This window comes from Oryctolagus cuniculus, chromosome 3 (genome assembly GCF_051225735.1).
Source record: "Oryctolagus cuniculus isolate XC-2025 breed Fujian yellow rabbit chromosome 3, ASM5122573v1, whole genome shotgun sequence".
NCBI lineage: Eukaryota > Metazoa > Chordata > Mammalia > Lagomorpha > Leporidae > Oryctolagus > Oryctolagus cuniculus.
The window spans coordinates 184,295,611-184,321,287 of record NC_142869.1 but is presented as its reverse complement, the minus strand read 5'-3'; the positions used below and the strand labels follow the sequence as shown (position 1 = coordinate 184,321,287).

Below are 25,677 nucleotides of genomic sequence, written 5' to 3'. Positions count from 1 at the left end.
GGGGCCCAAGTACTTGGGCTATCTTCTACTGCTATCCCAGGCCCGTAGCAGAGACTGGATCCAAAGAGGAGCAACTGGGACTAGAACTGACACCCATATGGGATGTTGACATTGTAGGCGATGACTTTACCCACTAAGGCACAGCACTGGCCTCAAGCATTTATTGACATTCATGAAATTACATTGTAACTTAAAAAAAAAAACTGCTTCCAATACCCATAAAGACTATGAACGCTGCCTTTCATGGTTTAGTTCTGTGTGATTTTGGACTCTCCATGCCATATTAGCTTCATTTTTGCTTTAAATGGGAGGATAAGAATAGTTTTGATGCTGTAAAAATGATTCTGAACAGTGTTAGAATAAAGTAGTCAATCAAATTGTGGAGTAATGTTATTTTTACTCCGACGAAATTTTTTTAAGATTGTATTTATTGGGGCCGGCACTGCGGCACAGCAGGTTAATGCCCTGGCCTGAAGTGCTGGCATCCCATATGGGCACTGGTTCTAGACCCAACTGCCCCACTTCATGTTCAGCTCTCTGCTGAGGCCTGGGAAAGCAGTAGAAGATGGCCCAAGTCCTTGGGCCCCTGCACCCATGTGGGAGACCTGAAAGAGGCTCCTGGCTCCTGACTTCGGATCAGCGCAGCTCTGGCTGTTGCAGCCAGTTGGGAAGTGAACCAGGGATGGTAAACCTCTCTCTCTCTCTATCTCTGCCTCTCCTTTCTCTGTGTAACTCTGACTTTCAAGAAAAATAAATCTTTTTTTTTTTTTTTTAATGATTGTGTTTATTTATTGGAGAGGCAGAGAGAAGGATCTTCCATCTGCTAGTTCACTCCCCAGAAGGCTGCAACAGCTGGAGCTGAGCTGATCCAAAGCCAGGAGCCAGGAGCTTCTTCCAGGTCTCCCACACGGGTGCAGGGGCACAAGGACTTGGGCCATCTTCTACTGCTTTCCCAGGCCATAGCAGAGAGCTGGATCGGAAGTGGAGCAGCTGGGACTAGAAGAGGCACCTCTATAGGATGCTGGCACTGCAGGTGAAGGATTAACCCACTGCACCACAGTGCCTGCCCCTCAGAGACATATTATGTTTCTAAAACGTTTTTGGTTTGTTTTGGTGTGGTAAATAAACCTGTTTTTGTCCAGATATTTAAAGAATGACAGTATCTTAAAATAGTTGTGTAATTTCCAGTCATTGATGTCTTCAGATCAAATGTTCTTCAATTGAGTATAAAGAAATGGAATTTTATACCAAATAATTGCAGATTTTTTTTTAAAGATTTCATTATGATTATTTTATTTATTTGAGACGTAGAGTAACACAGAGAGTGAGAGAGACAGACAGAAAGGTCTTTCATCTGCTGGTTCACTCCCCAAATGTTCACAGTGGCCGTAACTGGACTAACCAGAAACCAGGAGGCAGGACCTTCTTGCGGGTCTCCCATGTGGGTGCCGGTGCCCAAGGACTCGTCCCATCTTCCACTGCTTTCCTCAGGCCATAGCAGAGAGCTGGATCAGAAGACAAGTAGCCAGGACTAGAACTGGCTCTCCTGTGGGATGCTGGCGCATCAGGCTGAGGCTTAGCCTGGCATGCCACAGTTCCAGTACCTACAGATTTTTTTTATAATTTTTTTAAAGATTTATTTATTTTACTTGAAAGTCACAATTACACAGAGAGAGGAGGAGAGGCAGAGAGAGAGAGAGAGAGGTCTTCCATCCACTGGTTCACTCCCCAACTGGCTGCAACGTCCAGAGCTGTGGCAATCAGGAGCCAGGAGTTTCCTCCAGGTCTCCTACGCAGGGGCAGGGGCCCAAGAACCTGGGCCATCCTCCACTGCTTTCTCAGGCCTTAGCAGAGAGCTGGATTGGAAGTGTAGCACCTGGGTCTTGAACTGGTGCCCATATGGGATGCCGGCACTGCAGGTGGCAGCCTTACCTACTGTGCCACAACAATGGCCCCATCCTATAGATTTATTTTTTTAATTTATCCTCAAGTTTGAGATTAATCAAAAATGGGTGTTACAAAAGCATTTCTATACTTTTTTGGGGACTTTCGAGATTTGTATCAGTTACTCATTAGTTGATCACCCACACTTGTTAAGAGTTAGTGCCTCTCTGGGAAGTTCCCAGGCTTTGCTTTTCTTTGTGTGTTTTGGCCTTATTTTAGTTATGATTTTTAAGGGTCGACTTGGTAGGGTTTGGATAAAGCAGTTTGCTTGGCAAACTAGTTAACACTGCTGTGAAAGAAAGCACCACAAACATTAGTGTATTTGGAGTTCTGCAGACTAACAGAAGTATAATATGGCATGGGTTGTTGCACCTCCCTATCATGGGTTCTGCTCCTGTAGATTCAGCCATCCACAGAATGAAAATGTAATTTAGGGGGCAAAAGCTGTGTCAGGATAGAACATGCACAGATTTTTTTCTTGTCATTATTCCCTGAAAACATAAAGTGTAAGAACTTTTACATAATATTCACATTACATTAAGTATTATAAGTAATACAGCAACATATACTTATAATAATAGAAGTAATACAGTGATGATTTAAAAGGATGGAGTGTCTAGGCTCTTGTCCCATGTCTCCTTCCTATCCAGCTTCCTGCTCATGTGTACCCCGAGGGACATCAGATGATGAACAAGTGCTTGAGTGCCTGCCACCTATGTGGGAAACCAGATTGAGTTCCTAGCTCCTGGCTTCAGACCGGGCCAGCCACAGCTGTTGTGGGCATTTTGGGAATAAAGCAGCAGATGGAAGTTCTGTCTGTCTCTTGCTTTGCTTTTCAAATGAAAATAAATAAATAAAATATAAAGTAGGATATGCAGAGGTTATGTACAAATAAATACTTCATAATTTTCTTTCCCTTTTTTTTTTATTTAAGATTTTTTATTGATTTATTTGAGAGGTAGAGTTACAGACAGTGAGAGGGAGAGTGAGGTCTTCCTTCTGTTGGTTCACTTCCCAATTGGCCACAATGTGCCGATCCAAAGCCAGGAGCCAGGAGCTTCTTCTGGGTCTCCCACGTGGGTGTAGGGGCCCAAGGTCTTGGGCCATCTTCCACTTCTTTCCCAGGCCACAGCAGAGAGCTGGATCAGAAGAGGAGCAGCCGGGACTTGAACCATGCCCATATGGGAAGCTGGCGCCACAGGCAGAGGATTAACCCACTGTGCCATGGTGCCGGCCCCCCTCACCATTTTTCATAAGAGACTTGAGCATCCACAGGCCTTGTTATCTGTTGGGGTTGGGGAGCAGATGGGATGTGTGTATCCTGGAACTGATCCAGGGTACCAAGGGATAACTGGAGTAAAAGTAAGACTACGTTTCCCCCATAGTCTGAGGACAGGGAGGGGATTTTAAATAAAGAGCAAGGAAAAAATTCGTAGCTCAAACAAGGGTTTGTTTATTGTAGTTACCAGTTCTCGTCACTTGCTGTGACATGCCCTTGTAGTTCGTTCCTTGGCCTGTTTGTGCTGTTCCCTTCAGCCTTAATAACAGCAGCTTTAGAGTTTTGAGAGGAAAGGCCTAAATCCGTAATTTTAGAAATCAGTATATTGGGCTGGTGCTGTGCCATCCAGGTAAAGCCCCTGCCTGCAGTGCTGGCATCCCATATGGGCACTGGTTTGAGTACTGGCTGCTCCACTTCTGATCCAGCTCTCTGCTATGGCCTAGGAAAGCAGTAGAAGATGGCCCAAGTCCTTGTGCCCCTGCACCCACGTGGGAGACCCGGATGGAGCTCCTGGCTTCAGATCGACCCAGCTCCAGCTGTTGTGGCCATTTGGGGAGTGAAATAGCAGATGGGAGAGCTCTTTCTCTCTCTGCCTCTCTCTAACTCTGCCCTTCAAGTAAATAAATAAATCTTAGAAAAAGAATACACAGAAATCGGTATAGAATATTTTGTGCTGTATCATCTGCTCTTGGATGTCGTTCCACTAACTTAAAACTGCCCCTTTCTATTGGAAAGATTAAAGAAGTGGCAGAAATGCAAAGGGATAAGATCGTGGCAGGACTGGGACACACTGAGAAGCTCTGTAACTTGGAGTTGTTTTCTTCTGAGTTGTAAGGCTGGAGCCTGCAATAGCAGTTAGTGTCGTGCGTGGTCTATTTCCCGTAGGTGATCAGGTTGCTGTTAGCTGGAGGCGCTGGGGGCTCCTGTACCAAGGACGTCCTGTGTGTTCTCCAGGTCCGTGTGGCAGTGCAGTCAGACTGCATTGGCTGCAAACACTGACTGTCAGGTGAGGCAGGAGCTGATGAGTCAGTGCCACACTCGAGGGAGGGCGAACTGTTAGTGCCTGGAGGGAAGGCTTGGAACCGGGCTCTGCATTTCAGATGCAGCACAATCGAGAGCTTTGGTTTTCATTCCTTACTTGGCTTGGCTTAGTTTGGAAATAGGTTTTGATTTTCATAAGAGAATTTATCAGGTAAGACTGATTGTGCTGAAGGGAGTGTTCTTGCTAAAGTTGCTGACAAGAAGAGCCATTCAAAGTAGGTTTTGTCTGGTGGGGAGAGACTCATGGAACCCTTTTATTTATTTGAGAGGTAGAGTTACAGTCAGTGAGAAGGAGAGACAGAGAGAGTCTTCCATGTGCTGGTTCACTCCCCAAATGGCTGCAACTGCTGGAGCTATGCCAGTCCGAAGCCAGGAGCCATGATCTTCCTCGGGGTCTTCCACGTGGGTGCAGGGGCCCAAGGACTTGGGCCATCGTCTACTGCTTTCCCAGGCCATAGCAGAGAGCCGGACTGGAAGAGGAGCAGCAGGGACTAGAACCAGTGCCCATGTGGGGTGCCTGTGCAGCTGGCAGAGATTAACCTACCTCGCCACAGTGCCAGCCCCACCCTTTGCTTTCTATCTTGGTTTCTTTAGGTAAAATTTGAATACTTGTGGCCGGCGCCACGGCTCACTTGGCTAATCCTCCACCTATGGCGCCAGCACCCCAGGTTCTAGTCCCAGTTGGGGTGCCGGATTCTGTCCCTGTTCCTCCTCTTCCAGTCCAGCTCTCTGCTGTGGCCCAGGAAGGAAAGTGGAGGATGACTCAAGTGCTTGGGCCCTGCACCCGCATGGGAAGACCAGGAGGAAGCACGTGGCTCCTGGCTTTGGATCTGCGCAGCATGCTGGCTGTGGCGGCCATTTGGGGGATGAACCAACGGAAAAGGAAGACCTTTCTCTCTAACTCTGCCTGTCCAAAAAAAATTTTTAATACTTGTGAATTATTTAAAATTTTTTTTAAAGGTATATCCATTTACTTGCAAGGCAGAGTTGCAGAAAGAGATGTTCCATTCTCTGGTTCACTCCACAAATGGCCGCAACATCTGGGACTGGGCCAGGCCAAAGCTAGGAGCCAAGCTTCCTTCATCTGGGTCTCCCACATGGGTGCAGGGGCCGAAGTTCGTGTGTCATCTTCAGCTGCTTTTCCCAGGCACAACAAGGAGTTGGCTTGGAAGTGGAGGATTAACTGGTTCCCATTTGCTGGCGTCATAGGCAGCAACTTTACTAGCTAGCCCACAGTGCCAGCCCCAAAGTTTGTTTTTTGACAACTCCGAAGTTTGATTCTAGTTCATACAATTTGCCCTTCATTGAGTTTTAGGCTAATTAGGGAATTGAGATTGGAAAACAGAAAAGGGTCAGGCTGAAGATGGGTCAGGGGTAGAAGCTTTTGTAGTAAAACCAAGCAATGAGAACAAGTGGAGGCTGTGAAACTCTGGTGGCCTGGTGCAGGAGGAGCCCTGGTGCACGAAGCCCAGAGCCCTGGCTGCTGCACAGGCCAGGGGCGGCTGTTTGAGATGCAGGTTTCCCAGCGGTCTCTCTGCAGTGGCGTAGGAAGCAAGCGCACGCACAGATGCTGAAGCTGTTGGGGAGCCCTCCGTGGACCAGTCCTAGGGAGGCAGTACAGGTGCTTATCAACACCCAGATGGTGCAGAAGGAAACGGGATGAAAAGTGAGTCTCCCTCCTAGCCCGACTCCACAGCTAATCCTGGCCGTCCTCAGAGACTTCTTTTTAAATTTCTCATCCCAACAGGTTCTGTGTATTTAGGCATTCCTGTACTTTTTTGGCTTATTGAAAAGAATGTATAATTACAAAAGAAGAAAGTCGAAGCCAGCTGATGAGGTTGTAACTCCACTGCAGGCACAGTTGCTGTTTATCTCCGGGCTTCGACAAATGCACACGTGATTACATGTGTGCACTCTTGTACTTAAATTTTTTAATTACCTAGTATTACGGCAGTAGGTTCCTGTTTCTAGAAACAAATTCGTATAGTACATATTGAGCCAAAGTGGCTTCCAGTTATATCCATTTCCTATTGATGATAAGCACTATTCTCTGCTTTTCTTTTTTTTAAGATTTATTTATTTATTTAAACGTTAAGAGTTACAGAGAGAGCCGGCACCACGGCTCGCTAGGCTAATCCTCCGTCTTGCGGCGCCGGCACACCGGGTTCTAGTCCCGGTCGGGGCACCGGATTCTGTCCTGGTTGCCCCTCTTCCAGGCCAGCCCTCTGCTGTGGCCAGGGAGTGTAGTGGAGGATGGCCCAGGTGCTTGGGCCCTGCACCCCATGGGAGACCAGGAGAAGCACCTGGCTCCTGCCATCGGATCAGCGCAGTGCACCGGCCACAGCGCGCCGGCCGCGGCGGCCATTGGAGGGTGAACCAACGGCAAAAGGAAGACCTTTCTCTCTCTCTCTCTCTCTCACTGTCCACTCTGCCTGTCAAAAAAAAAAAAAAAAGTTACAGAGAGAGAGATGGAGAGACAGAGAGCTTTTCCATTTGCTGATTTCGCTCCCTAAATGACTCCAACAGCTGGGGCTAGGCCAGGCTGAAGCCAGGAGTCAGGAGCTTCTTCCAGGTCCCCCATGTGGGTGTAGGGGCCCAAGCACTTGGGCCATCCTCCTGGCCTGCTTTCCCAGGTGCACTAGCAGGGAGCTGGATCGGAAGTGAAGCAGCCAGGTCTTGAAATGGCGCCCATGTGGGCTGCTGTTGTCACTGGTGGCTGCTGTCCCTCCTTTGCCACAGTGTCAGCTGCCAGTACTGTTATTTCAGTATTGTCTCCATGATTACCAGTTAGATTGAGCACCCTTTCAAAACTTAGTAACATTGATAATTATCTTTTCTATAGATCACCTGAACTGTATGTAATATTTGGTAAACTGCCTTTTTAAAAAATATTAATATATTTGAAAAGTAGAGGGAAAGCGAAAGACATCAATTTTCCATCTGCTGGTTCACTCCCTAAATGACTGCAACAGCTGAGGTGGGGCAGGTGAGGCCAGTAGCCATCAGGTCTCTGCTACTTTCTCAGGTGAATTAGCGAGACGCTGGATCTGAAGCTGAATGGCCGTGTCTCAAACTGGTGCCCGTAGAGGATGTTGACATTGAGGCAGGGCTTTACCCATTGCACCACAGTGCTCCTCCCATCTTGTTTTTAAACGGCTGTTAACAATGAATATGTCATATTTTATTTATTTTTTAAAAATTTAATTTATTTGAAAGATTTATTTATTTATTTGAAAAGTGAAGTTACAGAGAAAAAGAGGCAGAGGCAGAGAGAAGTCTTCCATCCACTGATTCAGTATCCAAATGGCTACAGTGGCCAGGACTGAGCCAGATAAAAGCCAGGAGTCAGGACCTTCATCCGAGTCTCCCACATGGGTGTTTGGGAGCTGGATCAGAAGTGGAGCAGCCGGGACTCAAACCATTGTCCGTATTGGATGCTAGTCTATCAGGTGGCAGCTTAACCCCCTGCACCACAGTGCCAGCCTCAATGGCTTATGTAATTTATACTTTTATCACTGATAGTCTATAATTGATGTGCTTAATGCAGATCTTATACTTGAAAGATCACTTTTGGGAGACATTTTGGTCAGAATACTACTATTATAATCAAGTAAACGTCAGCTGTTTTGTTTGATCTGTAAGATTCACACTTTGCAGTACTTGGTACTTTAATGCCTGTATTAGACTATGGACACAGAACTATTAAGAACAGTCATGATTTCTGTTGGCAACAAACTAGCAGTCTTATCTCGCGTAGATGTCCTGGAGCTCTGGAGTTATCCACACTTAGTACTTTTGCCCGTGTCTGATTATGCCTGCTATAACAGAACTTGTTTGATGTTTTAGTTTCTCCCAGGAAAGCCTGAAGGCAGCTAGTTGTGACTAGACCAAAAATATATTAGGAGGGCAGAAATATCATTGTGACTTTAATTAGGAAGCATCTTGGATAAGGGATTAAAACAAAGGATACAAGGATATTTATTTATTTATTTATTTATTGACAGGCAGAGTGGACAGTGAGAGAGAGACAGAGAGAAAGGTCTTCCTTTGCCGTTGGTTCACCCTCCAATGGCCGCCGCGGCCGGCGCGCTGCGGCCGGCGCACCGCGCTGATCCGATGGCAGGAGCCAGGAGCCAGGTGCTTTTCCTGGTCTCCCATGGGGTGCAGGGCCCAAGCACCTGGGCCATCCTCCACTGCACTCCCTGGCCACAGCAGAGAGCTGGCCTGGAAGAGGGGCAACCAGGACAGAATCCGGCGCCCTGACCGGGACTAGAACCCGGTGTGCTGGCGCCGCTAGGCGGAGGATTAGCCTAGTGAGCTGCGGCGCCAGCAAGGATATTTATTTAAATAAATAAAAATGCAAGAACAAAGAAGCAAAAAACATCTGAGCATTGAAGGGTGGGAGGAGCAGGTTAGTTTATGTTGGAAAACTAAGAAAAAAAGTGGAAAGGTATTTCATTCAACTTGTAGAAAGCATTTAATTGGTACCATATCAAGGGTTTTGAATTATCACTTTTTAAAGAATTTATCAGAATTCTCTCTTTTTAAAAAAAGATTTATTTATTTTTTGAAAAGCAGAATTATAGAGCGAATCTTTTACTGGTTGGTTCACTCCCCAGATGGTCCCAACACCAGGACTGGGCCAGGCTGGAGCCAGGAGCCAGGAGCTTCTTTTGGGTCTTCCACGTGGGTGCAGGTGCTCAAGCACTTGGGCGGTCTTCTACTGCTTTCCCAGGCCTTCTGCAGGGAGCTGCATTGGAAGTGGAGCAGCCAGCACGCGGGCCAATGCCCATACGATGCTGGCATTCCGGGCGGTGACCTTACCCTCCCGCACAATGCCAGCCCTTGAATTACAATATTAGGATACAACTGAAGCATTCCAAGCAGGGGAATGACACTGTGTGGTATTTTAGAACTATTAACTAAGTGGTATCATGCAGGACAAATGCAAGGGAAGAGAGCCTGAGTGAGGCACTCAGTGCATTTAGGTGAGAAGTGTCCTAGCATTGGCATTTGGAATGGAAAGAAAGCTGTGGATGAGAATAATCATAAGAGCACACGTTTGGAGGGAAGAGACTTGAAATGGCAATAATAAAGAGGGGCTTTTAACGTCGGCATTATTGAGGTGTAATTTAAGTAAATACAAACCACCCATTGTCAGTTACAATGGTGAATGCAACACGTGTATTGAATCCTGTCGCCCCTACCAGTCATGATATGGAGCAGTCTCAGACCTCTACAAAGTTCCCTTGTTTTTTTTTTTTTTTTTTTTTTTTTGAAGTACAGTTGAATGAAAAGTACACCTGACAGCCAGGCAGACATATCAGAGAAGAACTGAGAGAGCCTTGTTCATCGGCACCCAGGCCTCTCCCTGCACCCCAGCCACAGGCAGCCTGTCGTTTCTTCCTCTTCCTGTGTGTGTGTGTGTGTGTGTCTGTGTGTGCTTTTGCCAGTGTTTCCTGTAAGTGGACTCTTACATCTTCTGTGTCAGCCTTCTGAATCCATGAGGTGCTGGTGGCAGAAGTTCTTCCATCTCACTGCTGAGTAGTAATGTACGCCATGTGGATTTTGCATCACAATCGTTTATCCAGTTGCCAGAAGACGGGTATTGGGTGGTGTCCAGTTTTTCACTGTTATGAGTAGAACTGCTCTAAATGTTAGAGTAAGAAGCCTTTGTAAGAACATCCATTTTTGTTTCTCTTGAGTACATGTGAGTTGGATTGTTAGGTCGTATGCTATCTGTGTGTTTATAAGAAACTACCAAACTATTTTTCCTTTTTTTTTTTTTTTTGACAGGCAGAGTGGACAGTGAGAGAGAGAGACAGAGAGAGAAAGGTCTTCCTTTTTGCCGTTGGTTCACCCTCCAATGGCCGCCGCTGCAGCCGGCGCACCGCGCTGATCCTGGCAGGAGCCAGGAGCCAGGTGCTTTTCCTGGTCTCCCATGGGGTGCAGGGCCCAAGCACCTGGGCCATCCTCCACTGCACTCCCTGGCCATAGCAGAGAGCTGGCCTGGAAGAGGGGCAACCGGGACAGAATCCGGCGCCCCGACCGGGACTCGAACCCGGTGTGCTGGCGCCGCAAGGTGGAGGATTAGCCTATTGAGCCACGGCGCCGGCTCAAACTATTTTTCAAAGTGGCCTTTATCATTATATGGCCATTTGCAACAGTAATATACAGGAGATTCAGCTCCTCCAAATAATATCATCATTTGCTATAATTTTTTTGAAGATTTATTTATTTATTTGAAAGGTGGAATTACAGAGAGGGAGAGGCAGAGGCAGAGGCAAAGTCTTCCATCCGCTGGTTCATTCCCCAAATGGTGGGAACAGCCAGGACTGGGCCAGACTGAAGCCAGGAGCTAGGAGCTTCCTCTGGGACTCCCTCATGGGTGCAGGAGCCCAAGCGCTTAAGCCATCTTCCGCTGCTATTCCAGGCTCATTAGCAGGGAGCTGGTTTGGAAGTGGAGCAGGTGGGACTCGACCCGATGCTGCACCACGTCAGCCTACCCTTTCTACTTTCTGTAACTGTTTATAGCTGTTGATTAACCTCCCTCCTTTGTACAATACTGCAAAATCCAGAAAAGCTGACACATAGTAGGTGGCTCAGGAAATTTGTTGAGAAGATTATCCATGTAGGTTCCTTGGAAACAGAATTTCTCACATTAAAAAAAATCTTTTTTTAAGATTTATTTTATTTATTTGAAAGGCAGAGTGACAGAGAGGGAGGGAAAGATAGAGATCTTCCAGGGAGCTGGCATTGTGGTGTAATGGGCTAAGCCTCCTCCTGTGATGCTGGCATCCCATGTGGGGATCAGTTCAAGTCCTGGATGCTCCACTTCCTATACAGCTCCCTGCTAATGTGCTTGGGAAGCAGAGAATGATGGCCCAGGTACTTGGGTCCTGAACCTACACAGGAGACCTGGATAAAGCACCTGGGCTGGGCATTTGGTTCAGTAGTCAAGTTGCTGCTTAGGATGCATGATCCCTTCTCTGCTGCTGATCCAGCTTCCTATTAGTGCAGGTGACGGCTCGAGATCCTGGGTTCCTGCCACCCACGCAGGAGACCTGTCTGGAGTCTTGGGCTCCTGGCTTTGGCCTGGCCCAGTACTGGCTGTTGAAGGCATTTGCTGACTGAGCCAGCAGTTGGAAGATCTCTCTCTCTTTCTTCGTTTACCTTTCAAATAAAATGAAATCAAATTTTGAAAGATGTGTAAAGTAATTTTAAAAAGATTTTACATTTACAGAAATTTTATATTTACAGAGAAATAGCAAAGGTGGTAAAAGAGCTCTCATACAGCCCTACCAACTTTTCCCTATTGTTAACATTGTGTGTTCATGTAGTACTTTGTTACAACCAAGGAGCCAACATTGGTAACTTACATAAACTCTACACTTTGGATGTTACTACTGTCCCCCAGTGTCTTTTTTCACTTCCTGTCATTATGTATTCTTTGTCGGACAGTTTTCCAAGGTTTGTTGTTACTGTTGGTGGTGGTGATGGTTTTTGATAATCTTGAGCTTTGAAGGATACTAGTTGCTTATTTTGTAGAATGCCATCTGTTTGGGTCTCTCTGATGTTTTCTCCCTGGTTTTAGGCTTTTGAGAGGCGGCCACAGAGGTCAAGTGCAGCTTTTGTCCCATTACAGCAAGGATGCATGCTGTCCACATGACCTTGGGTTTGCGTTCACTCTGGCCACCTGGCTTAGGTAGTGCCAGGTTTCCCCTGGAGTTACTTTGTCCTCCCTGAAGTAGAGTGTAACTGCCACCCTGGAGGGGGATTACCTACAGAAGTTACTTGAATTCTTCCAACAGGTCTTTTGTGACTTCTGGAAACAGTATGAGTACTGAATAGCCTAATGTATCTGTTCTTTGCAGGGTGGGAAACCCCGTAAGCACCGGAAGGATCGGCTACAAGATTTAATTGATATAGGCTTTGGCTATGATGAGACAGATCCATTTATTGATAACTCAGAGGCTGTGAGTAATGTATCTTTAATATGGCAGCAAATTCTTTGTTTCTTTGGGGTAGAATCGTGGGTAAAGTAGACAGTGAATGTTTTTATGTGTGCTTTTGAAAGCCAAGCTCACTGCTTTTTATTTATTTATTTTTTTGATTATTTAAAAAAGAATACCGCATGTGTAAAATTTCATGTTCAGTTACTCGATAGTGGCCATAGTCCTTATTCCATAGTTATCACTATTACATTGTTGTACTAGAACAAGTTTTGGCAAACTCTGTTTCTGTAAAGAGTCACATTGTAAATGGTTTGGATTTTGTGGACCACACGGTCTTGGCCACAGCTGCGCCCTGGACTCAGGTTGTAGCAGGAGAGCAGTTGTCTACAGTAGTAATAGTGACTGTTACAATGAAGCTTTATTTGTGGACTTGGAAATTTAAGCTGTAATTTTCATGTGTCATGAAATACTAATTCTGTTTTGATTTTTTTCTCCCAACCGTATAGAAAATATAAAAACCCGTTCTTCGGTTGCACGGTGTATGATAGCAAACTGGCAGGCTGGGTCTGGCTGGTGACCATGGTTTGCTGGTCCTGTTCGACTTAGTCTCAATTCACGGTGCTCCCTGCTAGTTTCTGAAATATCGCTTGAAGTTCTTTCGCTGATCATTTTCATGGGGCAGATAGTTGACTTAATGGTTCAGCCATCAATTGGAAAACTCATATCCCGTATTGGAGAGCCTGGATTTCAGTCTGGCTTTGCTGTCGATTCCAGCTTCCTGCCTGGGAGACAGCAGGGATGGCTGAAGTAGTTAGGTTCCTGCCACCCACCTGGGAGATTGGATTGAGTTCCTGGGTCCTAACATTAGGCTGGCTCACACCCTGCCATTGTGGGCGCTTGTGAGGGAGTTAACCAGTAGATGGTTCCCCTCCCCCCCCCCCTTTTTTTTTAAATTTATTTTTTATTTACTTGAAAGGCAGAATTGCAGAGACAGGGAGAGAGGTCTTCCATCCACGGGTTCACTCCCCAGATGGCAGCTACAGTCAGGGTTGGGCCCACTGAAGCCGGGAACCCGAAGCTTTCAATGGCTTTCCCACATGAGTGGCAAGGGCCCAAGCACTTGAGCCATGTTCCGCGGCTTTCCCAGGTGCATTAGCAGGAAGCTGGGTTGGAAGTGGAGCAGCCGGGACTTGGACTGGCACCCTTAGGGGATGCTGGCATCACAGGTGGCAGCTTAGCCCACTATACCACAGCACTACCCCTGGTTTGTTTTACTTAACTGAGACTTACTGAATTAGAATTTCTGGAGGAGAGGCCTAAGCCAGAGCTTTTTGTGTTGGGGGTGCTTTTGTTTAATTTTTCACGTTCTTTTTTCTTATTTACAAAATTAGTATATGCAGTGGTAGAACAGAAGGAAGCATAAGCTGGTCATGAAGTGGATTAAGCACCCCAAGGCCTCGCTGTCAGGAGGTACACACTGGGGGCAAGCATTATGGCACGGGTGAAGCCACCACCTGCGACACTGGCACCCCGTATGGGCACCAGTTCAAGTCCTGGCTGTTCCACTTCTATCCAGCTCTCTGCCAATGTGCCTGGGAAAGCAGCAGCAGGATGGCCCAAGTGCTTAGGCCTCTGACACCCCGTAGGAGACCAGGATGGAGTTCTAGGTTCCTGGCTTCAGCCTGGGCTGTTAGAGTAAACCAGAAGATGGAATATTCTCTGTTAACTCTATTTATTTATTTATTTATTTATTTAAAAATAAGTCTCAGCTAATTGCAAGTCATACAAATTGCCTAGGATATAGAAAATGCTCAAAGAACTGTACTTACTTGTATTTTTAAGTTAAGTTCCTTTAAAGCCTTTTTTTGAAAAATTTACATACAAATTTTTTGTATTTATGGGTACCATGTGATGTTCTGTTACATGTCCATATTGTAAAGTGTCCAGTGGGGGTAGATGTATTTATCTGCTCAAGAATTTAACACTCTGTGTAGTAAAAACCCACAAAATCCTATCTTCTACTTTTTTATAGAACAATATGTAGGGGGCAGGTGCTGGGGTGTAGTAGGTAAAGCTGCCACCTATAGTGCCAGCATCCCATGTGGGTGCTGGTTCAAGTCCTGGCTGCTCCACTTCACATCCAGCTCTCTGCTATGGCCTGGGATAGCAGTAGAAGATGGCGTAAGTGCTTGGGCCCCTGCACCCATGTGGGAGACCCTGAGGAAGCTCCTGGCTCCTGGCTTTGGATCAGCCCAGCTCTGGCCATTGCAACCCTTTGGGGAAGTGAATTGGAGGATGGAAGGCTTTCTCTCTCTCTATCTCTCTCTCTCTCGTTCTGCCTCTGCCTCTTTGTAACTCTGCCTTTCAAATAAATAAATCTTTAAAAAAAAAAAAGCAAAGAAAAATATACAGACCATTAGTATTTTTTTTTCAAACATTTATTTCATTTATTTGAAAGACAGTTACAGAGAGAGGTAGAGACAGAGAGAGAGAAGTCTTCCATCCGCTGGTTCACTCCCCAGATGAGCACAATGACAGAACTGTGCCGATCTGAAGCCAGAGCCAGGAGCTTCCTCCAGTCTCCCACGTGGGTGCAGGAGCCCAAGGACTTCTTCTACTGCTTCTACTGCTTTCCCAGGCCATAGCAAAGAGCTGGATTGGAAGAGGAGCAGCCAGGACTAGAACTAGCACCCACATGGGATGCCAGCACTTCAGGCCAGGGCGCCAACCCACTGCGCCACAGCGCTGGTCCCCAGACCATTAGTATTATCTATAGTCACCCGGCTTTGCACCAGAATCTCAGGCATATATTTTGACATGGGCTAAAGACCATTATTTCAATCTGATGCATATTATTAAAGACATATTTTGAATCTTTCCCCCCAAAAAATAAATTTTTTATAAAGATTTATTTATTTATTTAAGAGGCAGAGGCAGAGAGAGGTCGTCCATCCGCTTGTTCACTTCCCAGAAGGCTGCGACAGCCAGAGCTGGGCCGATCCGAAGCCAGGAGCCAGGAGCCAGGAGCTTCCAGGTCTCCCACATGGGTGCAGATGCCCATGGATTTGGGCCATCTTCTATGCTTTCCCAGGCCACAGCAGAGAGTTGAATTGGAAGTGGAGCAGCCGGGATTTGAACCGTTGCCGACATGGGATGCCAGCACTGCAGGAAGCAGCTTTACTGGCTACGCCACATCACCAGCTCCAATAAATAAATCTTATAAAAGAAAGCAGTAGGAAACTCTGTTAAGCATCTTGTATAGTTATCTAGAAATTTCCATATATAGTAAGCATACAGCCTGTGTGTACTTTTTAAACAATTAACACCAGTGCAACCAAAGTCTGTATTTTTTTTAAATTTTAATAACTTATTTGATAGAGGATATATGTCAATTCACTGCTTTACTCCCCTGGCGTCTATAATAGACCCTGGCTGGGACCAAAACCAGGAGTCAGGAACTCCATCCAGAACCTCACAGGAGTGGCCGGGACCACCCCCACTCTCCCAGGGCTCAAGTTAGCAGGAAGCTGGAGTTGGAAGCAGAGCTGTTACTGGACCCAGCCCTGCAGTAGGGGACAGGGCTTTTTTTTATTTTTTTATTTTTTATTTTTTTTTTTAAGACAGAGAGAGAGACAGAGAGAAAGCTCTTCTCTCTGTTGGTTCACCCCCCAAATGGCCGCTACGGCCAGAGCTACGCTGATCCGAAGCCAGGAGCCAGTGTGCTTCCTCCCTGTCTCCCATGCGGGTGCAGGGCCCAAGCACTTGAGCCATCCTCCACTGCCCTCCTGGGCCACAGCAGAGAGCTTGACTGGAAGAGGAGCAACCGGGACAAACTAGCGCCCCAACCAGGATTAGAACCCAGGGCCCATATGGGATGCCAGCACCGCAGGTGGAGGATTAACCAAGTGAGGCATGGCGCCGGCGGGACAGGACGTCTTAACTACTAGGCCAAACACCCACTCCTGAATCTTGGTTTAAAACATTGCTTTTCTATTAAAAAATATTGTGTTCCAGTAGTATTTATGTATTAGCGTGTAGACATATTTCTTGTAGTAACTATTAGGGAACGCACCTAAATTGTATACTTTATTTAATCCCTTTTGATGGGCATCTGAACTGTGTACAGTTTTATGTGCTTAGAAATAATTGAGTGGGCCAGCACTGTGGCACAGCGGGTTAACGCCCTGGCCTGAAGCGCTGGCATCCCATAAGGGCGCCGGTTCAAGACCCAGTTCTCCACTTCCAATCTAGCTCTCTGCTATGGCTTGGGATTGCCGTAGAAGATGGCCCAAGTCCCTGGGCCCTGCACCCGCGTAGGAGACCCAGAAGAAACTCTTGGCTCCTGGCTTCGGATCAGCTCAGCTCCGGCAGTTGCAGCCAGTTGGGAGTGAACCATCGGAAGGAAGACCTCTCTCTCTCTCTCTGCCTCTCCTCTCTCTGTGTAACTCTGACTTTCAAATAAATAAATAAATCTCTTTTTAAAAAAAATTTGAAAGAATTAAGTGTATCTATGCATTGATTGCATTATTTATTTATTTATTTATTTATTTTTATTTTTATTTTTTTTGACAGGCAGAGTGGACAGTGAGAGAGAGAGACAGAGAGAAAGGTCTTCCTTTGCCGTTGGTTCACCCTCCAATGGCCGCCGCGGCCGGCGCGCTGTGGCCGGCGCACCGCGCTGATCCGATGGCAGGAGCCAGGAGCCAGGTGCTTTTCCTGGTCTCCCATGGGGTGCAGGGCCCAAGCACCTGGGCCATCCTCCACTGCACTCCCTGGCCACAGCAGAGGGCTGGCCTGGAAGAGGGGCAACCGGGACAGAATCCAGCGCCCTGACCGGGACTAGAACCCGATGTGCCGGCGCCGCTAGGCGGAGGATTAGCCTAGTGAGCCGCGGCGCCGGCCCCCAAATATTCTTGTTTCTGCTAACTTGTATTGTCAGTAAGCTTTGGTGTGCATGTGGTATTGGTGGGCGGAGCGTGGCATACCACCCCTACCCCTTCCTTGTTCCAGACTGGGCAGAATCCTGAGACTGAGAAACCAGGAAGGAGGCCTCACATCGAAATCAGGGAGTTCTGTGGGGCTGCTGGCCCGCGGAGTCCGCAGCGGGGCTCAGTCGGCTCACTCCGTAGAGCGGCAGAAGAGGCCAGGAGTACGCTGGGGACTGGGAACTGTTAGGACATCGCTTCTCTGACCTTCAGGATTGGGAAAGATGAGGCGACTCCTGGCGTGTCCTGCCTTATCGGAAGGCTCCTGGTGCACCTGAGACGTAATAGCTGGAGCGTGGCCCGCTGGGCTGCCAGGCGCTCAGCTCTCTTCTGAGAGGGTCACACAGCTTTCCGTGTTCAGTTATTTGATAGAGGGTGAGAGTAATGTGATTCTGATTAATGTTCAGAGTCATTGACTAGTTACTGTTAAAATACCTGAAAATAAGTGCTCTTGAAGGTCATTTTTAGTTTTAGATTTGTACTGCCAAGTTAAGAGGGCTGAAAGTGCTTTGAGGATAATCAGTGGTGATGCTAGGCGTGAGTAGAATCTGGGTGGTACTCTGCCTGCTTACAACTCAGCTGCGTGGGAAGTAGAGCCGTGGCCTCTGCAGTTCAGTGCCGTTCCCTCTCAACACATTTTACTTAAAATGACTAAATTCAGTAGTCACAGAATTTGTTTTCCTGAAGCGTTCTGATAGAGAAGAAATTGCCCCGTATGTCTGGTGATAAGTGAGCTTCTCATCTGAAGGAGCTGCCTGGTGTTAGGTGCGCAGCCAGTGATGGCCACGAACAGGAAGTTGCTTCAGCAAGGTCCTCACTTGGTTCTCACTAATGAAATGACACTGACTTTCCTAGTGACTTTGCTTGCCTAGTGATGGCATCATGAGACCATGAAATGATATTCTTAAGAAGAAGTATTGACAGTTATAATGCATTATGCAGATGTATACACAGAGATGTATCTCACCACAGTTGCATATTCTCAAAGACTCTGAAACCTTCTCACTGCTACCCTTCACTGCTCACACGTACGATCCTCAGCGATCTTTATAGTAGTGTACCTAGCAGAACAGTAGGCATGAGTTCATATCCTTATTTTCATTTCTTTTTAAAGATTTATTTATTTGAAAGAGTTACACACAGAGAGAACGAAGGGCAGAGAGAGAGAGAGAGAGAGAGAGAGAGGTCTTCCATCCAATGGTTCACTCCCCAGTTGGCTGCAGCAACGAGCTGAGCTGATCCGAAGCCAGGAGCCAGGAGCTTCCTCCACGTCTGCCACGTGGATGCAGGGGCTCAAGGACTTGGGCCATCTTCTACTGCTTTCCCAGGCTGTAGCAGAGCTGGATCGGAAGCTGGGTCTTGAACTGGTGCCCATATGGGATCCTGGCACTGCAGGAGGCAGCTTTACCCATTACATCGCAGTGCCAGCCCCATTTCATTTCTTTTTAATTCAGTATGGTTAAACTGGGCATTGTTTCTTTTTCCATTCTCCGTATAATTTCAAAGGAAACAGATTAAAAAAAAATCACGATTTTTGTAATTAGTCTTGATAGTCTTATAATAGATAGTAGGATATGAATAGTCCTCGCCCATGACAAAGAGTTTTCCTTAAAAGTTAACATTTTTTAAAGATTTATTTGTTTATTTTTTAAAGATTTTATTTATTTATTTGAGAGGTAGAGTTACAGACAGTGAGAGGGAGAGACAGAGAGAGAGGTCTTCCTTCCGTTGGTTCACTCCCCAAATGGCTGCAATGGCCAGAGCTGCGCCGATCCGAAGCCAGGAGCCAGGTGCTTCTTCCCAGTCTCCCACGTGGGTGCAGTGGCCCAAGCACTTAGGTCATCCTCCACTGCCCTCCTGGGCCACAGCAGAGAGCTGGACTGTAAGAGGAGCAGCCACGACTAGAACCGGCGCCCATGTGGGATGCCGGCACCGCAGGTGGAGGATTAACCTACTGCGCCCTGGCGCTGGCCCCCTGTTTATTTATTTGAAAGGAAAAACAATGAAAGAAGAGTTCTTTTGTCCTCTGGTTAGTTCCCAAATGGCTGCAACAGCCAGGTCTGTGCCAGGCGAAAGCCAGGAGACCAGAATGCCATTCAGGTCTCCCACAAGGGTGGCAGCAACCCAAGTACTTGGGCCATCCTCCACCACCTCCAGGCACGTTAACAGGAAGCTGGATCAGAAGTGGAGCAGCCAGCAGACCAACACTCTGATACAGGATTCTGGAGTTGCAGGCAGCAGCTTTACCCACTGTGCCTCAAACACTGGTCCTGTAAAATCTAACTTGCTTAAAATCTAGTTATATAATGAGAAGAGCTCCAGAAATAGAGTTCTGGTAGCCCCAACTAGCAGGTGCCTTTCTGTTGCTGAAGTAGGTGCTTTTCTTCTCTCTCTCTCTGTGGCCACTTGTGCTGATTCAGTTTGGCCTTTGTGTTTGCTGTTTGTTCTTCATCAGATGAAATAATGATAAACATTGCAAGCCAGACTCGATGACACAAATATGATTTAGACAATTTGAATTCCTTGCTCCAAGCCAAGTGTCTTTCTGGCTCATTCTAGATCCTCAAGTTGCTTACTGTACTGGGCTGTTATTTTTCTGCTCCTTTTAAAACATATGTGCTGTTTTTCTTTTAAATGTTCTAAAATCTTTCCCTATTTAAAAAAGCATAAAGTTAGGATGAAAAAATGATTTTATTGTTCTTTATAATTGCTTTATTAATAAAACTATGTAAATGATATGGTAGGAAATATTTGCTCTATCTGGGCATTTAGTCATTTGTTTTAATTTGTTTGAATTTCTTATCAGAATTATTTGTCATGAATAATAGAAGGGGGAAGGAAAAAACAATGGTAGCAGGTGACATCTTTAGAAGTTAAATGAGGAGCCTGCACTGGGGCATACAGGTTAAGCCAGCACTGCAATGGCGTCACCCATGTGTGCACCAATTCGAGTCCTGGCTGCCCCATCCAGCTCTCTGCTATGGCCTGGGAAAGCAGCAGCAGATGGCCCAAGTCTCTGGGCCCCTGCGCCCATGCGGGAGACCTGGATGAAGTTCCTGGCTCCTGGCTTCAGCCTCACCCAGCCCCTGCAGTTGTGGCCATTTGGGGAGTGAACCAGCAGATGGAAGGTCTCTCTCTGTCTCTCCTTTCTCTCTTTGTAACTCTGCCTCTCAAATAAATAAAATAAACCTTAAAAAAATAAATTAAATGATTGTTCTAAAAGTTCCTTTACATATATCAAACTCTTAAGTTTATTCTGCAACTATTTTCATTGCTGTCAGGCTCTTTTTGAGGGGAAGTATTTTAATTGACAAATAATAATTGCACATATTTATGGGGTAAAACATGATTCAGTCCGTGTGTGCATTATTTTGTAATGTTCAAATCAGTCTCATTTGCAAATTCATCACCTCAAACTCATCATTTCTTTATGGTGAGAATACTCAAAATCCTGTCTTAGGTATTTTGTGATGTAACAGTACAAACTGTAGTCATGCCTCTGTGCAGTAGAAAATGAGAATTTATTGCTCCTACCTGCAACTTGGTATCATTGGTCATAGTCTCCTCTTTCCCTTTCTAACTGGCCCCAACCCAGGCCAGCTCTGGTACCCCAGCTTCCACCCTGTACTTCTTCGAGTTCAGTTTTTCAGATTCCACGTATGAAATACCTGGTGTTTGTCTCTCTCCGCCTGGCTTCTTTCACTACGCGTGTGTTCCTGGGTTTATCCATCTGTTCCAGGGGGCAGCGCCTGGCTTTGTGGCTGCTGCTGTGTCTGTTTGGCGCCCTTAGGCAGTCTGCTCTTCTGCGTGTGCAGAGCCTGGCCGTGTGAGCCCTGCAGTGCTGTGAGGGGCTGGCCGTGCACGTGCAGCGGGGGTTGCCAGTGCTGGTGTGCAGAGCCTGGCGTGTGAGCCCTGCAGTGCTGGGAGGGGCTGCCGTGCACGTGCAGCGGGGGTTGCCAGTGCTGGTGTGCAGAGCCTGGCGTGTGAGCCCTGCAGTGCTGGGAGGGGCTGCCGTGCACGTGCAGCGGGGGTTGCCAGTGCTGGTGTGCAGAGCCTGGCGTGTGAGCCCTGCAGTGCTGGGAGGGGCTGCCGTGCACGTGCAGCGGGGGTTGCCAGTGCTGCAGGGAGTTTGCACTTAGAGTTTGAGGAGGATGCTGCTGTGGTACATGCGTTATCTGACGTACCTGCAGGGTGAAGACGACACGGCATAACCGAGACCTTTTCTTTAATATCTAGTATGATGAATTAGTTCCTGCTTCTCTAACAACAAAATACGGAGGTTTCTATATCAATACTGGCACGCTGCAGTTTCGCCAGGCTTCAGACACTGAAGAAGAAGAAGTTACAGACAACCAAAAGCACAAGCCACCCAAAGTGAGTTCATCTGACATTGCAGCAGTAATGAGAACATTAAATTAATAGGCTACACTTTGTGAATGTTGCTTGTACCACAACTGTGAACATCAGGCAAAGTAAAAGATAACCATCATTTAATGAATCTATGATCATGTACTTTAAAATTTTGTAGCTCTGGGAAAATTGGTATAACTATATATAGTAGTATGGTGTAAATATATCATAGTAGAACTAACTTTTTAAATTCTTTTTATTTTTTTATATTTATTTTATTTATTTATTTATTTATTTTTTGACAGGCAGAGTGGACAGTGAGATAGAGAGACAGAGAGAAAGGTCTTCCTTTGCCGTTGGTTCACCCTCCAATGGCCGCCGCGGCTGGCACACTGCGGCCGGCGCACCGCGCTGATCCGATGGCAGGAGCCAGGTGCTTTTCCTGGTCTCCCATGGGGTGCAGGGCCCAAGCACTTGGGCCATCCTCCACTGCACTCCCTGGCCACAGCAGAGAGCTGGCCTGGAAGAGGGTCAACCGGGACAGAATCCCATGCCCCGACCGGGACTAGAACCCGGTGTGCCGGCGCTGCAAGGCGGAGGATTAGCCTAGTGAGCCGCGGTGCCGGCTACTTTTTTAATTCTCTATACATATGTGGTCTGATAGTCTTGGGTAAGCTTCCAGAATAGGTTGCTTTAGAAATGCTTGTTAATAGCTGTTATCTTCCCAGAGCTGTGGTTTGTACACTGTGTTTGGGAAATGTGCAGTGTCTCTAGTTAAGTGTTTCTTGCAGTGTGATCCAGGGACTGACTTGTACCAGATGTTTGTTAAGAATGCAAATTGGGTGGCCCTACCCCAGACAACTGAATCAAAACCAGAGGTGAGAGTGCTCTTAGATCCCAGGAATCCACATTGTTAAAGAAACAATTCTAATACAATAATTTTGCAGGTTCCCAAAGTAAAAGAAGATGATATTGAGATGAAGAAGCGCAAGCGGAAAGAGGAAGGGGAAAAGGAGAAGAAGCCAAGGAAAAAAGTACCCAAGCAACTGGGGTAAGTTACAGTCACCTAATCTGGGGTAAGTCACAGTCACCAACCCGGGGTATGTCACATTCACCTAATCTGGGTTATGTCACATTCACCTAATCTGGGGTAAGTCACAGTCACCAACCCGGGGTATGTCACATTCACCTAATCTGGGGTAAGTCATAGTCACCAACCTGGGATATGTCACAGTCACCAACCCGGGATATGTCACATTCACCTAATCTGGGGTAAGTCACAGTCACCTAATCTGGGGTATGTCACAGCCACCTAATCTCGGGTAAGTTACATTCACCTAATCTGGGGTATGTCACAGTCACCAACCCGGGATAAGTCACAGTCACCTAATCTTGGGTAAGTCAGAGTCACCTAATCTGGGGTATGTCACAGTCACCAAATCTGGGCTAAGTCACAGTCACTACCCGGGGCCTGCGTCGTAGTGCAGTGCGCCTGCCAGCTGCCACACTCGCGTCCCATTGCACACCAGTTCATGTCCCAGCTGCTCCACTTCCAGTCTGCCTCTCGTATGCCTGGGACTGGGAAGGCAGCAGAGGATAGCCCAAGTTCTTGGGCCTTTGCACCTACATGGGGGACCCAGAGGACGTCCCGGGCAGACCAGTGCAGCTCCAGCTGTTGTGGCCATCTGGGGAGTGGACCAGTGGATGGAAGATCTCTGTTTCTCTCTCTTGCTCTCAACCTTCCTCCCTCTCTCTCTGTAACTCTGCATTTCAAGTGAATAGATAAATCTTTAAAAAAAAAAAAACAGAAGCCTAATAAGGGAACTCGTGTCTCAGTCTTTCTCTCCTTTTAGAAAGATGCATCCATCATTAATTAATTCAGCTTAGCTGGACTTAATGGAATAAAGCATTTTCAAATATTAATGACCTAATAACTTAGTATTATAGTATTTATTAAGTCATGAAGGCTTTCATCTGTGAGACGCTCACTGTGACTTTTCACCAATGAGAATGAGTTTGAAAAGGTGGTATAAAATGTTAAACTTGCTGTTTTTAATCTTTTTTTAAAAGATTTATTTATTTATTTGAAAAACAGAGTTTACAGGAGAGAGAGAGAGAGCGATCTTTCATCTGCTGGTTCACTCTCCAAATGGCCACAATGGCCAGAGCTGGTCTGGTCTGAAGCCAGGAGCTTCATCTAGGTCTCCCATGTGGGTGGCCCAAGAACCTAAGCCATGCCCCATTGCTTTCCCAGGTACCTTAGCAGGAAACTGGATCGGAAGTGGAGCAGACAGCACTCAAACCAGCACCTACAAGGGATGTTGGCTTTGCAGGCTGTAGCTTTACCCAATATGCCACAGTGCTGGCCCCTCTGTTAATCTTTTAGTACTAACACTAAACTTAGGTGCTTGGGGATTTGAGAATTGGCAGTAGCCTATGTGTAAACAATTTATAGTTATTTTAATATAAAAATTTTCATTGATTTTATTAAGCTGTTCTTTGTGCTTGTGAATTTAGGTAATGATATTGCCACTAAAAACCAAGTAGAATTTCTCAAAAGCCTTAAATCAGAAAAAAGTATTTGTATCAAAAATTACCAGTGCCTCTACCTATGACTTTATCTGCAGAGCCCAGGGAAAGATAGTTGTAAGAGGCTGCATTTTCTTTCTCTTTTTGTAGGGGAGGGGGAAGTACATCTGGATTGTGGGCTATCACTATACGAAAGTTGGTGGAGGAAGGTACTCTCCCCCTCCCACAGATAGGATCAGATAGGATCAGATAGGGTTATAGTCACTAATCTAGGGCCAGGGCTGTGGCGCAGCAGGTACAGCCACCACCTGTGGTGCTGGCTTCCTATATGGGCACCAGTTCGAATCCAGGCTGTTCTACTTCTTTTTTTTTTTTTTTTTTAATATTTTTAAAATTTTTTATTTTTTTTTGACAGAGTGGACAGTGAGAGAGAGACAGACAGAGAGAAAGGTCTTTCTTTTTCTGTTGGTTCACCCCTCAATGGCCGCTGCGGCCGGTGCACCGCGCCAATCCGAAGCCAGGAGTCAGGTGCTTCCCCTGGTCTCCCATGGGTGTGCAGGGCCCAAGGACTTGGGCCATCTTCCACTGCACTCCCAGGCCACAGCAGAGAGCTGGACTGGAAGAGGAGCAACCGGGACAGAATCCGGCACCCCAACCAGGACTAGAACCCGGGGTGCCGGCACCACAGGTGGAGGATTAGCCTAGTGAGCCACGGCGTTGGCCAAGGCTGCTCTACTTCTGATCCAGCTTCCTCCTCTGTGCCTGGGAAGGCAGTGGAAAATGGCCCAAGTGTTTGGGCCCCTGCAGCTACTTGAGAGACCTGGGAGAAGCTCCTGGCTTCTGGCTTCAAATCAGCCCAGCTCTGGTCATTGCAGCCATTTAGGGAGTGAACCAGCGGATGGAAGAGCACTCCCTCTCTATCCCTCTAACTCTACTTTTCAAATAAATAAAAATCTTTAAAAGAAGTTTTTTCTTAATGATTTATTTATTTGAATGGCAGAATGACAGAGAAGGAGAGAGACATCTTCTGTTCACTGGTTAACGCTCCAAAAAACTGAACAGCTGGGGCTGGGTAGGCCGAAGCCAGGAGCCTGGAGCTCCATCTGGTCTGCCTTGTGAGGGCAGAGCTCCAAGGACTTGAGCCACTTCCCACTGTTTTCCTGAACACGTTAGTAAGGAGCAGCCGAGACTCCGCCCATCACTCCTGTGTGGAATGTCACAAGCAGCAGCATAACGCGCTGTGCCACAGTGCAGGCCTAATCTGTTAAGAAGTTAAGGAACCAGCATTTTGGTGTAGCACGGTAAGCCTCTGCCTGCAATGCTGGCATCCCACACGTGTGTTCATTGGAATCTCAGCTGCTCCAGTTTTGAGCCATCTCCTTGCTGTTGCACTTGGGAGAGCAGCAGAGGATGGCCCAGGTGCTTGGGTTCCTGCACACACGTGGGAGCCTAGCCCCAGCCAGATGGAAGACCAATCAGGCTCTCTTTCTCTCTACCCTCTCCCCCTCCCCCCACTTTGCTCTGTAACTCTGCCTTTCAAATACATGTTAAAAGATAAATAAATGAAAGAATCTCCTAATAGTAAGAAAAATGT

At 46.8% G+C, this 25,677-nt stretch overlaps 1 protein-coding gene across 17 annotated transcripts in view; it reads left to right on the top strand.

Annotated features, from left to right (window-relative positions):
• Positions 1–25,677, top strand: part of UBN2 (ubinuclein 2) — a 94,434-nt gene that overhangs the window by 14,462 nt on the left and 54,295 nt on the right. For 9 of the 17 annotated variants that reach the window (XM_017338034.4, XM_089329679.1, XM_070071419.2 and 6 more), the window contains exons 3-6: positions 12,139–12,240; positions 21,441–21,578; positions 22,346–22,432; positions 22,502–22,605. In XM_017338034.4, the coding sequence (XP_017193523.3) occupies positions 12,139–12,240; positions 21,441–21,578; positions 22,346–22,432; positions 22,502–22,605 (431 nt within the window). The remainder of the gene's footprint in view (positions 1–12,138; positions 12,241–21,440; positions 21,579–22,345; positions 22,433–22,501; positions 22,606–25,677) is intronic. The other 8 variants (XM_070071425.2, XM_070071420.2, XM_070071423.2 and 5 more) reach the window with 3 other exon arrangements.